Source organism: Dendroctonus ponderosae, unplaced genomic scaffold (assembly GCF_020466585.1).
Source record: "Dendroctonus ponderosae isolate FM_Combo_2020 unplaced genomic scaffold, Dpon_F_20191213v2 Dpon_F_20191213_1, whole genome shotgun sequence".
NCBI classification, from domain to species: domain Eukaryota; kingdom Metazoa; phylum Arthropoda; class Insecta; order Coleoptera; family Curculionidae; genus Dendroctonus; species Dendroctonus ponderosae.
This window is the reverse complement of record NW_026017110.1, coordinates 61,372,824-61,385,988: the sequence shown is the minus strand read 5'-3', so window position 1 is coordinate 61,385,988 and position 13,165 is coordinate 61,372,824. Positions and strand designations below refer to the sequence as shown.

At 36.2% G+C, this 13,165-nt stretch overlaps 2 protein-coding genes across 15 annotated transcripts in view; one reads left to right on the top strand and one right to left on the bottom strand.

The window, feature by feature from the left end:
• The window catches only part of LOC109540887 (succinate--CoA ligase [ADP/GDP-forming] subunit alpha, mitochondrial), a 7,469-nt gene extending 5,283 nt beyond the window's left edge, over positions 1 to 2,186 (top strand). Inside the window, exons 3-7 of the mRNA XM_019909403.2 lie at positions 814 to 931; positions 991 to 1,203; positions 1,262 to 1,437; positions 1,505 to 1,659; positions 1,717 to 2,186. Of these exons, the coding sequence (XP_019764962.1) occupies positions 814 to 931; positions 991 to 1,203; positions 1,262 to 1,437; positions 1,505 to 1,659; positions 1,717 to 1,777 (723 nt within the window). The 3' untranslated portion in view covers positions 1,778 to 2,186. The remainder of the gene's footprint in view (positions 1 to 813; positions 932 to 990; positions 1,204 to 1,261; positions 1,438 to 1,504; positions 1,660 to 1,716) is intronic.
• A 386-nt stretch (positions 2,187 to 2,572) lies between these two features.
• Positions 2,573 to 13,165, bottom strand: part of LOC109540861 — a 15,779-nt gene continuing 5,186 nt past the window's right edge. For 5 of the 14 annotated variants that reach the window (XM_048660735.1, XM_048660733.1, XM_048660740.1 and 2 more), the window contains 19 exons: positions 12,369 to 12,656; positions 11,908 to 12,133; positions 11,679 to 11,849; positions 11,484 to 11,618; positions 11,237 to 11,423; positions 10,951 to 11,024; positions 10,812 to 10,891; positions 10,180 to 10,392; positions 9,321 to 9,354; positions 8,978 to 9,117; positions 7,168 to 7,333; positions 6,791 to 6,960; positions 6,417 to 6,422; positions 6,294 to 6,359; positions 6,006 to 6,230; positions 5,805 to 5,948; positions 5,412 to 5,744; positions 5,210 to 5,350; positions 2,573 to 5,148 (listed from right to left, as the gene is read on the bottom strand). In XM_048660735.1, the coding sequence (XP_048516692.1) occupies positions 5,077 to 5,148; positions 5,210 to 5,350; positions 5,412 to 5,744; positions 5,805 to 5,948; positions 6,006 to 6,230; positions 6,294 to 6,359; positions 6,417 to 6,422; positions 6,791 to 6,960; positions 7,168 to 7,333; positions 8,978 to 9,117; positions 9,321 to 9,354; positions 10,180 to 10,392; positions 10,812 to 10,891; positions 10,951 to 11,024; positions 11,237 to 11,423; positions 11,484 to 11,618; positions 11,679 to 11,849; positions 11,908 to 12,133; positions 12,369 to 12,656 (2,871 nt within the window). In that variant the 3' untranslated portion in view covers positions 2,573 to 5,076. The remainder of the gene's footprint in view (positions 5,149 to 5,209; positions 5,351 to 5,411; positions 5,745 to 5,804; positions 5,949 to 6,005; positions 6,231 to 6,293; positions 6,360 to 6,416; positions 6,423 to 6,790; positions 6,961 to 7,167; positions 7,334 to 8,977; positions 9,118 to 9,320; positions 9,355 to 10,179; positions 10,393 to 10,811; positions 10,892 to 10,950; positions 11,025 to 11,236; positions 11,424 to 11,483; positions 11,619 to 11,678; positions 11,850 to 11,907; positions 12,134 to 12,368; positions 12,657 to 13,165) is intronic. The other 9 variants (XM_048660736.1, XM_048660737.1, XM_048660739.1 and 6 more) reach the window with 9 other exon arrangements.

Below are 13,165 nucleotides of genomic sequence, written 5' to 3'. Positions count from 1 at the left end.
AAAAAATGAATCCGCCTCAACAATATAGAACTTTTCTACGTTTTTATTAAGCATGTTCAAGTACCCTTTGGGAGCAATTTACGAATAACTTCTCATCGCTGAGGCGATTAGAACAACAAATTTCGAGTATTAATATGACGCTAGTTGTTCGAAAGTGGAGTAGCCAGCTAATAGGTTTAGAGAGGTTCTAGTTGCTAAATTCTGATTTATTTTCCTGACTGCGTGTACTTGTTATTATATTCTTATCTTGCCTGGGTCTCAGTCAAAGTGTGAAGTAAACATTTTGAATATCGTTTATTTTATAACGTTTCGGCGAGACAACAGCGCCATCATCAGACTTAAAATTTACACAAACTACAAACACCAATTCGCAATTAAAGCATGTTGTATAAAAACTATAATTTATAAAGCGGTGAAACGTTCATCTCATCAGTTCTCGGTTCTCTCATTCACCATGCTCGCAAATCTAGAAAATAGTTCAGACAAATTTAAGGTTTCAAGAAGGCAAAGACCTAAAAGAACGTTAATATTTACCAATCATGAGGCATGTTTTTCAAATGTTTTGCTCCCAAACTAAATGTGCTAATGCTAAAAAACTAATGAATGTTTTAACGCTTTATAAATTATAGTTTTTATACAACATGTTCTAATTGTGAATTGGTCTTTTTGGTTTGTGTAAATTTTAAATCTGATGATGGCGCTGCGAAACGTAAAATTTTTACTTCACACTTTGACTGAGACCCAGGAAAGGTAAGAATATAATAACTAGTTACTAAACACTTATTTATCTATGCTGCGCATAATAATTTTTAGGCTCGTAATGCTACAGGGGCTGACGCGACCGTCATTTATGTACCCCCGCCCGGGGCAGCGGCTGCCATCAATGAAGCGATTGATGCAGAAGTACCGCTCATTGTATGCATTACGGAGGGTATGTTAACAGCCCTTTGAAACCCCCGAGGCCGCTTATGAACCCCCATTTTCTTCCAGGTATTCCACAACATGACATGGTGCGGGTGAAGCATAAACTTCTAAGGCAAGGCAAATCTCGGCTCATTGGGCCGAATTGCCCGGGAATTATTGCTCCAGAACAATGCAAAATCGGGATTATGCCTGGGCATATCCATCAAAAAGGAATTGTGGGGGTTGTATCTAGATCTGGAACTCTAACGTATGAAGCTGTTCATCAAACAACTCAAGTTGGTTAGTAAACTAACTACTCCCATTTATGCAAAAACACTTGACTGTTGTGCAATTGTAGGTTTGGGGCAGACTTTGTGCGTTGGTATTGGAGGTGACCCCTTCAATGGAACGGATTTCATTGATTGCCTGGAAGTGTTCTTAAAAGATCCCGAAACCAAAGGTATTATTCTGATTGGGGAAATTGGCGGTGTGGCTGAAGAGCAGGCCGCCGACTATTTGAACAAACATAACTCAGTAAGTTTAGTTGTTTTGCGATGAGATCTCCTCCTTTCAAGTTTTTTCTTAATTTCATTTTCAATAGGGTCCTAATGCGAAGCCAGTGGTGTCGTTTATTGCTGGAATATCCGCACCTCCAGGACGTAGAATGGGGCACGCAGGAGCCATCATTTCCGGCGGAAAAGGTGGAGCTCAAGACAAAATCAACGCTTTGGAGAAAGCTGGTGTTATAGTTACAAGGTAAGTTCGCATACATCTAGGAATATTGATTATTAATCTCCGTGAATTTTTTTCTAGGTCACCAGCACAAATGGGCACCGAGTTGTTGAAAGAAATGCGCCGCTTAAGCTTGGTCTAGAACTGCCCACGATTTATTTATTGTTACTTCTATGTAAATAAGAAAAACATGTTATAAGTTCCCATACTCAAAATTATTCCCATTTTACCGACTTCAATGTTGTAGTGCTTTAGAACGCGCTCTTTATGCGATAATGCCATTTATCTCATTGTTTGTTGTACCTATTGAGAAGTGGTATTGTGTAACAACATTTTATGATGTAATAATTGGAAACATCTTAAAAGCCATTTTAGATTGTCTTTGAGTGTGCCGTAATAAGAAAACTGCACGAACAAAATATGGCGCTGATGGTGAATTGCATATGTATCCTTCAAACATACAAAGAAATAACCCTTGTATTTAGTCCCTAAAGAATTTCGAATAAATAATTCCAGTTATGATGTAATTATTAAACATTTCTGAACCAAAATGCATTGTTTTTATTTGACTTGCCCGCCCGATGGATCTATCGATAAACTTAATTCAACATTAAAGTTACGAAACATTTTTTTCACGGAAAGAAAGCGGCAAAATTTACAGGGCAAGAGTTGCCAGGTAGTACCTCCCAGAAGTGAACGCTAGTTCTAGACAAAGAGCATAGAGAAAGTAAAATTTATTTAAAATTATTTTACTTTCTCATGACAAAGAGTAGGTAATATATTACTCTATACATACTTTTACCTGCCACATAATGGAAATCTCCGGAATTACCCTCTGCTGGCAATTAGAGAAAATTAACTTCCCAGTAATAAATTTTCTTGCTTCGCAACAATGACGCGAACGATTTCTGTTAGGAGAAAAATAAAACATCAAACGTAATTCACAATCTTTTTTATAGAGCAAGTGGCAGGTTAAATACACAATGTCATTAATTCTATTACTTCTTTTGATTTACAATGTGTTAAATATGCCTTTAAATTAGACTAAAAATATATGTCATGATGTGTTCACCAATGAAGCATACAATCATGTGTATTCAATTAATTTATATTGGTTTTTAGGAATGCCAACAAAGGAAAAGGCACACAATAAGTTGGAATCATTTCCACCGATTCCCTTTCATCCCGGGTTATCATATGCTTACAGTAGCACCCTAATTACAAAGGGATATTTGTTTAGTATATAAAATATGTTACAAACATGCAATAATACACATATAGTTTTTATACAAAGAGCATATATCGGATGGTTGAAGAACATAACTTGAGCTTCTGATTAAGAACTACTTACGTAAAAAAATGAAGAGCTAGTTGTTACAGTTTTTAATATATCAATTTTTTTTAACACGCACTAACCGAAACTAGCGACACTTACGGAGGGATAGATTTTATTGCATTTCTTAAAAATAATTGTGTATTTTGAGAATTTAACTGGACAATCTATATAAATCGGATTTAGCATATAATCCGATATAATACTTGGAAAAAATACTCGGCAAAAATTGATATATCTCTGTAAATACACCGCTATATAGATCGTACTGAAACATTACGGGCACCTGAGCATTCAAAAAGAATGGAGAAGGGTTTTTACAAGAAATGCACGAGTTCGATTTTATTTTTTTACATGATCACTACTATCATTTTTATACACTTTCCTGCCCTTATCAACAATGTATTGTGTCTATTGTTACGCGAATATTGATTAACTTGAAGCAAATCGGAGCCCCTTCAGAAAGAACTCATTGAGTATAATAAATATTTTTAAGTGCGACTGTTTCAAGCAGAAATCGTGTTAGAGTAACATACTTGAGAGAGTATGAGTTGAAGTGACAACTATATTTTATGAATGATCGTTTCTCAAGAAGCCACTTGCTTCAAAACCTACAGAGAATAGTGAAAATTAACTAATAATCGGATTCAGGTCATTCCAATGGTTCAAACCTAATATCCCTCGAACCAACCACCGACTGACCATTGCTGTAAAGTAGTAAGATTTTTACACCCAAATTAATACTTGTTGGCGGTTCGCAGGATAGTTTTGGAGCAACATAGATCTGAATATTCTTACATACACATTTAGACGTCTACTGTGGTCGCACACTTAATAAATTTACAGAGATAAATAGCTTAAAATAATTACTATTATATTTCTATTACATACGAGGTCATTCAATTATTTTATTGTAGACACAATTATTGTTACACATTAAATATGTAGATAAATAATAACTATTAGATATACTTTGCAGCAGCCTTAATAATATTGGTTGTGTATCCCGTTTTCGTCCACAGCTTGAAGAAGAATAATTCGTTTCCAATTCAAACATATTCAATTTTTGGTGATTATTTTGAGGATAACAGCAAAGTTGCTGTTGATAATTTCTAATTATGTTTCGAGTAAAAATGCAGAAAGCCACGTGCGGAGTTCAACGAACATTTGTTCCTTTCAATTAGATGTTACCCTGGATAAACAATTACTAACTTATCCCTTAAAGGTATGAAAAAGTGGCAGTTAATTGCAAATTATCAGTTGAAATATTGCCACCCAGTTTTTGTATTATATCCGAATAAGTCAAGCAGAAAACTGATAGCCATGTTTCCCAGAAAAAAACGTTCAACCAAGTTCGATCCCTAAGTGAACGCATTAGATATAGCATTAAACTGAAACGAATTGATTACCTTCTAGAATATGTCTAACTTTAATTAAAGGCGATGACTAGAATCTGCTAAATTATCGGAAGAAGATACATCCATCAAATTTCTGAGTACACAGATTACGAAGATATTACACCGTTGTTAATATTACGGAATGCTTAAAGAATTACTGATCAAGTTTAAATTACTTTAATCTATAAATCGGGGATAAAATATTCATCTAAGCCAACCAACAGTCTTTGGTATTTTCTTCACATTCACAATAAATAGTAACGCGATCAAGCAAAGGATATGGTCTATCACGAAAAGCTTATCGTCATTTGGTAGCTTCACATTTCTATAAACATTCAATTGTGTATGATTTACATGGTAGACTTGCGATTGCAATTTTTACGAAATCTAGGCGAATTGAACGTATCAAGCGGGTTTATTTAATGTTAGTTGATTAATGGACAAACTTTTTTATATTTTAGTAGACAAACTGGGCTCAACTGTTATACGTACCAATTGTGATGTTAGTTTCTGGAAAATGGAAACTACCAAATTGCACAATAATGTGCAGAGCGCAGGTCATGCTTGTATTGTCTTCAGTCTGATAAACTTATACTAACAATAAAAATATACCGATCTGCGCCTCAAACACGATAAAACTGAAAACAATTCCAATGATCTTTTAGCTATCATCTACAAGTAGGCACTTTCAAACCTTCAAGAACATTTAACTTAAATGTACACTGGATTTTCCTGGCCAGTCAGCAAACGAAACATGGAGGTTGGCATCGTCTTCATTAAAATCTGAAAAAAAACTGCTAATTACTTACCATACTTGGAAAAATAACTGCAAACATCGACTTACTTCTCCAACAGATGTTGCTAGTAGATTTACAATTTTTTCATGTGGGACCGCAACAACGCTTTGATTGTTTATTTCAATTATTCGGTGGCCAACCCGAACTCCGCCTCTTTCCGCTATGCCCCCACGAAGCAAACTGCATATCTAAGATAAAGCGATTATTGAACAAAAGCAAAATAAGATGAAGAAAAATGAAATAACTTACCACGCCGTTTTGAACACTGAACCCTAATTGATATTTTGTGTCTGGCCTTTTAATTTTCACTTCCACCACCGGAGCACATGGGACAACAGTTAATTTTACTACCGTTTGAGTCTTCGAGTTCTTGATGTATGTTTGGCAGGTGGAAAGAGGAAGTCCAACAAGGCTAACGCCGTTGATGGCAATTATTTGATCGCCTATATTGAGCTGACCGCATCTAGCTGCAGCCCCCGCTGGAGCCAAATTAGCTATCACAACCGTAGGCAGCATTGAACCCCATCCAGATTCAACGATTACAACGCCGAGTATCTCACCTTTTGCCTTTGGAACCACCACCTATAAATTCTCAAACAATCAATAGATGTTGCGTTTACCGCCTTCCCACCTTAGACTTGCCTCTTTTTGCATTTCCTTTTTGGCGAACATTTGTAATTCATCTCCAAAAATTTCTTGGGAATTTAGCACCTCTTGATAATCCATTTCTTTGACGAAGCTGTGGTCCTCAATTCCATTGGCTTTCAAAAATTCCATATACGCAACCTGAAATGACCCGAAAGTGTCTCATTGTGACCCAGTCTTAGGTAAGAACGTATTTACTTGAAAGGCCTGGCCTATAGATTGAGCTATAAATTGAGCTTCCTCACTCTCAAAAACGTGGCAGATCATTTTTGGAGTTCTATTGATCTTTGGAGCGTCCTCAACCTCATGAGGAATGAATCTTCGCCTAGCCATCAATACGACTAGATCGCCGATGTCAGCGATGTATGAAATGGTGCGCAGTGCATGGTCCATCATGATTTCTTTCAGATCCGTGTTCAACACCTTTAAGCAGGAAAAAATTTAATAAATCGGCTCCTTGCGGAATTATTGCTAATAAAAACTTGCCATAATTTTTTCTGTGGAGATGAATAGATCGACTTCTGTACTGGGCTGAGTTTCCCCGTCTGGTGCCTAAAACAAACGACTTAATAAAGCAAGTTGTTACTGGCAGTTAGCATCTTAGCTTACCAAAGCCTACAGCCGTTTCCAAGCAGCAATGAAAGAAAAAAATATGTTAGTAAACATGGATAATTATTGAGATTGCATTGTTAGGGAGACCGCTGTATATAGACGAACAACGACGTCTTCAGGCAGTTAACAAGAACAGTTACCTAAGTTCGGGATGTATTAGTTAAATATGATCACATAGAGCTAATAAAAAATGTATGATGGCAGCGATGGGTTGTAAAAATGATCGTATGAGCCTGCGATGCTTACTTAGATAAGTAACGTTTCAGCGTGATCAAGATTTTGGAAGTGCAAACCTCTATTAGTTTGCTACTACAGTCCATCGCCACGTCTGCCCAACACACCAACTATGACAAACAACACCGAAAACAGACCTTAATCTTAGTAACAGCAACTTCAACCATATTTTTCTTGAATTTTTTTCGTCGTTTTCTACCCCCTTCCTCGTCGACTTCAACAGAACCCAGGAATAGTAATCGAAACACCGTTCCTGATGCTCCACCACCACCCAATGGGTTCTCATCGATAAACGGTGATGGATCATCTACAGAAACACTTTTTAACCACTACTCTCACAAGAGCACAGCAATGAGCATGGGAAAGATTCATTATTCATTAATTTTATTTTCGTTCATGTTCTCTAAATCGTCAGAAATCGAACGGTTCAGTTCAGAGCAGAGCCATTTTGTGCCTTCTGCATAGGCTTGTATGGGATATTCAAATGGATTTCCCTGGAGCACAAACTGCTTACCATTATGGGTTAATGGTTGCATCAATTGCATTACAGCATTGTCAATTTGCGGTTCGTTCTCTGAAATCGAATTGAGATGAGTTTCATCGTCAAAGTGTCCGCTTTCAGGACAACTAAATGTCGCATATTGAGGTTCGTACGGCTGAACCGCTTGGTTGGATGCCTCCTAAAAGTCACAATTCAGGGGAAATTTATATTTTTTAACTCTTACCCGCTGACCTACAATTATTCATTCTGTGTTACACAATAAATAATAAACGGTTTTGCGGAGATTGTTTCGAAAAATACGAGTTTTCGGGTCATTAGGCCGGCAGATGTAGGAGTTTGGTCCTAGCGTTTCGCTAGCACGCATGGCACGCATCTTCACAGGTTTTTGGCCTTTTAATCGGAAAACACGCAGTTTTCCAATACTATTTCAAATGTGGGTTTCTGAGCTTTGATTTTTTCATATTTTGGACTTCATTAAAATATTCGTGCGTGATCCACTATGAGAAGAGCTACTATAGAATGTAACACAGCATGACAATAATAAGTCTGTAAATGAAACATTTTGGATATATTTATTTTATCTAGAATCTAAATTTGATTTCAACGGAAAGAAGTGTCTTTGTGGATGGTCTTTGAATCAGTACCACCATGCACAATATACGTAATAAGAAAGTGAATACGGGGGCTAATGACGGAAATCACTACGCATACTAAATGGGAGTAGTGCTGTAATATATACAAAAAAACATTCAAGACAAACACTATTAGGACAATGGTGCGAAAGTCTAGAAAACTGCATTTCATTTTCTCCCGGTTAACAAATAACGTTCAACATAAATTAATTGAAAGTAGAGGAAAATGTGCAGTAATCCAGATATACGAAGTAAAAAGGCAACCAACCAAAAACGCCCAATAAGCGTGCATTTAGGTTACAGAGTAGAAAGGAAATATGGAGTATATTGGACTAAATCATTATCAGCATGTGCTAGAGGTGATTAGCCCTTTCCGAAACATGGTGCATAATAATCTCAACATACAACCAACAGCAAACAAAAAAGCCCTTCTATAGATAAGATGGATGATAATTACCCGCTCGCACTAACAAGTTAGTGTAAAAAATAATTCAATGTAAATTTTTGAAACAATGAAGCGAAAAGGTCACGTTCCTAGAATAAAGCATTTGAACCTCTGGAAAAATGTTCACTCTTCCTCATTTAGTCAACTTATATTGTAAAATTATTACGAATATACAGTACAAAATTGCTTTGCTAATTGACATACTTACTTACAAACTCATCAATTACATTGTCGGATTCAGGTGAACCAAGTGGCACCCCAATATTTCCAATTACTCTGCAATCGAGGTTCTGTTTTGGTCGTGGAAGGGGGGAAACGTACACACAAACCTCCAAACTTCAATTAATACGGATAAAAACACTTAACTACACCACGCTAGTAACATTTAAATCGGACACCGCATTTATAATGATACTGTCATGCTTCTAACTATTCCAAATCTGAGCCTCCGCATTGAGAGAATGATCAGTAAAAATTCTATGCTAAAAGCTCTGGTTGAATTAAGGAGAAAATAAGACTCAGATTCAGAAATACATAAAGGGTTTTTAATAAATATAGGACGAACTGCTTCTCATCTAACTTCTTTTACTATTCCCGCCTTATCCAATATTGGATTATTCGATTAATCCAGCTTAAAATGGGGTCTATTTTATAAAAGGTGCATTGAAATGGCTCATGCCTATATACAGATACAATTAGAATGGGAATTTTGATTTTTCGAACTCGAATCTACTTAGTAGCTTACCTTTATGCGAGACACTGCTTCCTCAGCTTGCATCATTCTAGTAGTTTTGGTAGGCTGCCCTTCACATACTAACTGAGTTGAGCCCAAGTATCGGGCTCGAAATAGCACCCCTTCTATCAGAACTGAACGTTGAATAACATCTGAAAAATCCTTTGTTTTTATTTGTAAATTTCTCCGCGATTATTATTTCAAAGTTTACATTGCCGTTTGCATGTTAAACGTCTTTGCTGAATCTTACAAAGAATTGCTTTAAATTTCGACTTACCGTAAATTTCCAAACGCAGTGCAAAAATAAAGTAGGTACTTTATTTTAAAAAATTAATTGCAAACAAAAACAACTTACCTTCTTTACTTCTGCCCTTCTTTTTGTCTTTATCCTGCAATCAAACAAACATATTTTTACAACCACTATAAGAAGGAATTTTGTTTTTACACAAAAAGCGTCAAGTTAAGAGACTAAAAAATAGTTAGAATGTATAAATACAAAACTTGCTTTCATGTACGATCACGATTCGAGAAAGCAATATATTCAAAATTGCGCTACGCTTAAAAATCTTTCTAATTCGGCTCATAGAGGCAAGCGTTATTTTCATAGCAGAGCTGAAATCGTTGAGAGTTTAGGCAGTAAAATACAGCTCAATTTTCCTTAAAATACCTAAACCAAAGCTATCGAAATACGATACTTTGATGCTTGCACGTGTAGTTACAAATCATTGGTAAATTACGAAACATGCACAGAGTGCTCTAATAAATAATGGCAAATACTACAAAGTGTTAAGTTTCAATCCATAAATCCAGCTATCGCTGTATATTGTACTGTGAATACAGTGAATATTTAATGGATAGCTAATGCTTAACTACGTCTTAGGTTGAGATCTGATTATTTTCAATATTGAGAACTGATTTCTATATTCATGCACAAAGAGCAAGCAATTTATACGGGCATTTTGCAATTATAAGACGCTTTATTTCACTATTACCCCTACGGGAATGTAAGGTGTTAGTAAATTAGTAGCTAGCCAAAATTGCTATACTAGAGTCTATGTTATTATGTCAGGCATCTTCACTGAAAGTTCATAACTAATTATTGATCAAATGAGTCAAAAGCAAAAGCAAACGATAGGACTGATGGAGCTGAATATCTCCAAATTCTCTAGGACTTTCAGTGAAAATAATTGTATATACACATGCCATTTTCACACCTTTTTAGTTTTATTTGAAGACACTGATCCTTTTTGACTTTGAGGTGATTGGCTTTTGTCAGAGACGGCGGAAGGCGATTGGGGTACGGAATTTTGCAAGTCAGAGGACGGGACTAACGGAATAGAGCTTTCGTCTAAAGGAGTGAGCAATGGTTTGGAAATGGAATGGCCTATTTGCGGCATTATTGTTCGACTTTTAGGTTTTCTCCAATCCTAGCAATACAAATAACAGCAAATTTAGGAACATGCTATTACGATAAATCGGAAATTATGTATACAGGCGGTTATAGTTATAATCTACTAAGTAAAGTTGGATTAGAAATCAACGCATGACATTTTAACTAAACTCATCTACTCTGCCTTCAGATGAATGGTAGTTTTATAAACGTATACAAACAATCTGTGAAATAACAAAATAAACCAGATTTACAGACCAAAAAGGAAAAAAGAGCAAATCACCGCGTTTCATTTCAAAAAATTGATTTCGCAAGATGCACGCAAGATGTAGTAAATTTTGTAATCATTGAACCAATCAGCAATCATAACAACATTGAGCTAACAATATTAATAACGTCTATAATTCTTGGAAGATATTAACTTTGATTCTCAAACAACTAATTTATCTGACTTACTTTCTCATCATAAAACCCTTGGTCGTCTGTTCTTTGTTGGCCAAGAAGCCTATCAGTTTCCAAGTCTGTGTCATTTTCTTCTGGATAAATAGTGAAAACACTTTCAATAATTAGCCACTTTTTAAACACTGTACCTTACCTTCTTCAGGTCCACTGTTGCCTTTTCGCTCTGAGTCAGCACTTGTGGTCGACAGCCCCCTTTGCCGAAAATGACTGTAAACAAACCCTCATTTCAAAACAACCCACCTGATTTTCCGGTTTTTCCCCCATACTTACAGCCATTTAATTTGTTTCAATGGCATTGCTTAACGCAACAATGAAACAATATAGTGACCGAAATATTATGCCATGTAATACTCATTAAGAAGATATGAGGAGATACTTTAATGGTGTTTGAGATTAAAATAAATCATTAACCTTCTCACCTTGGTACCCAAACGGGGCTCGCACCGTTTTCTTCACACTCTTCTCCTGGATGTCGTTGCACTGGAAGCGTTTTCGTCCTTTGGAGAGTCAGTCTGATATCTTTTATGGCTGCTTCTACATCATTAGTGTTTTCTGCGCTGCTGTTCATGCGATGAGGTGCTGGAGCAGGAGGTGGAGGTGTTTTTTCTGGCAAACCAGACATTTTCATCTTCACATAAACTATTCAATTACCGCGCCTTATATTACCTATAGAATCAGTCTGTGAAAGGTTCAACGGTTCATCAAAACTATTTACACAATTATTCATGTCGATGGGTGATGTACTGATGCTCTCTTTTTGAGCGACTATGCCATTTTCACTGGGTTTTGAGTTACAAACACCTGCCCAAGCCAAAACAACACATTAAAAATGGAAATGAATCTACACAAATATGTAACCACCTTGATTGATTTCCCTTTCTATCTCCGTAATTTGTCTTTTCATAAGCATAACTGTAGGGTTATTATTATCAGTATCACTAGCATGGCCTGACGACAAACCGTCTTCCAAAACTGGCATACTAGAATACAACCGTGAAGTATCACCGGGCACTGCCAAATCTGTATTTGATCCTAAACACAAATAGGTTTGCATATAATTGAAGCATTCAATGAAGAGATAATAACGAACCCAATAGACCTCCAGAAGGCGCAAGGTCGTTTTCCATGAGCATTAAAGAAACCTCGCTATCTAAATCCCCGCAATTAGAGTCACAATCGGTAGTTTCGGGGGATAAAGTAAAATTTCGACTGTGTCCAACCTGTAAACCGACTTCCGTTTCACCCAAATCACCACTAGACCCTGTGCCAATGGACAGATCAAGGAAATTATTTTCATGCTCTGGAAAATCATGGTCCTGTAAAAAAAATTAAATCTCCATTACCATCACTAAAACGAAAACGAACAAATGACAATATCATGCAAATTCATATCCACCTCTGTTATAGAGAAAATGTAAAATCCGGATTGTAATTTCTTGTAATTGCATCAAAGAAAACTGGAATTGAAGACATAATTCAGGCATGCAAATGGAAATTTGGAATAGTCGTCGGTTTTTTTACCTAATCCCGCTGAAAATGAGAGAATCCTACCTGCAAAGGGACATTGGAAATTGTAAAACATTTCGCTGGTGAATCAATTCGCATGCAAAAATCAGGTTCACTGCTGCGACCTTTAGCTAATCTTTTTCCTACATATGAATTTCCAGATTCACTTGCCTGTCGTCTCAACTCGTATTCTAAATCCTGGAATTCGCTTCCTAATCTATTCTCTTCCTCAGGAGGACATTTAAAAAACTCTTCCAAAACTTTTCGAGTTTCGGAGAACTCGTATAAATAATCAAATGTCGTGTTTGTTGTCGGTGGAGAACTATTTCGTTTCTGCATCAAATATTATCATCACAATCAAATGTGGACATAATGCAAGAGTCAAACACAACCAAAGAAGGCTAACAAAAGAAGATGCAAACTTTTCAACTACCCGAGAAACCAAATCAAAACAATGCTAAGGAAAGTATTCAAAGAAAAATAAACAAAAATAAGCTCCAGTTCTTGCACAGTAGTATGGTCGTAATGCGGTGATCAGGCAAACAAATAAAAAATAACCAAAATTTCAAATACAATCAAACGCAAATTCAAAAATAAAAATACAACAGTGTTTAATTAGAAAGGGGCATTATTTTAATCGCATACTAACCAGATACGTCTACTCAAAATGTTCTATTCTATACAATTAGGCGTCACGATAAATCGCCGAAACTTAATAAGTTAAATGTTTTTTTTACAAACTTTTTATTGGGTATTTCGCCTCAAAAATGTTTGTCTTTAAAAAAGACAGAATTTCCTCACGTCTTCTATTACAGATTGATAAATAGTGCTCCTATTTCGCA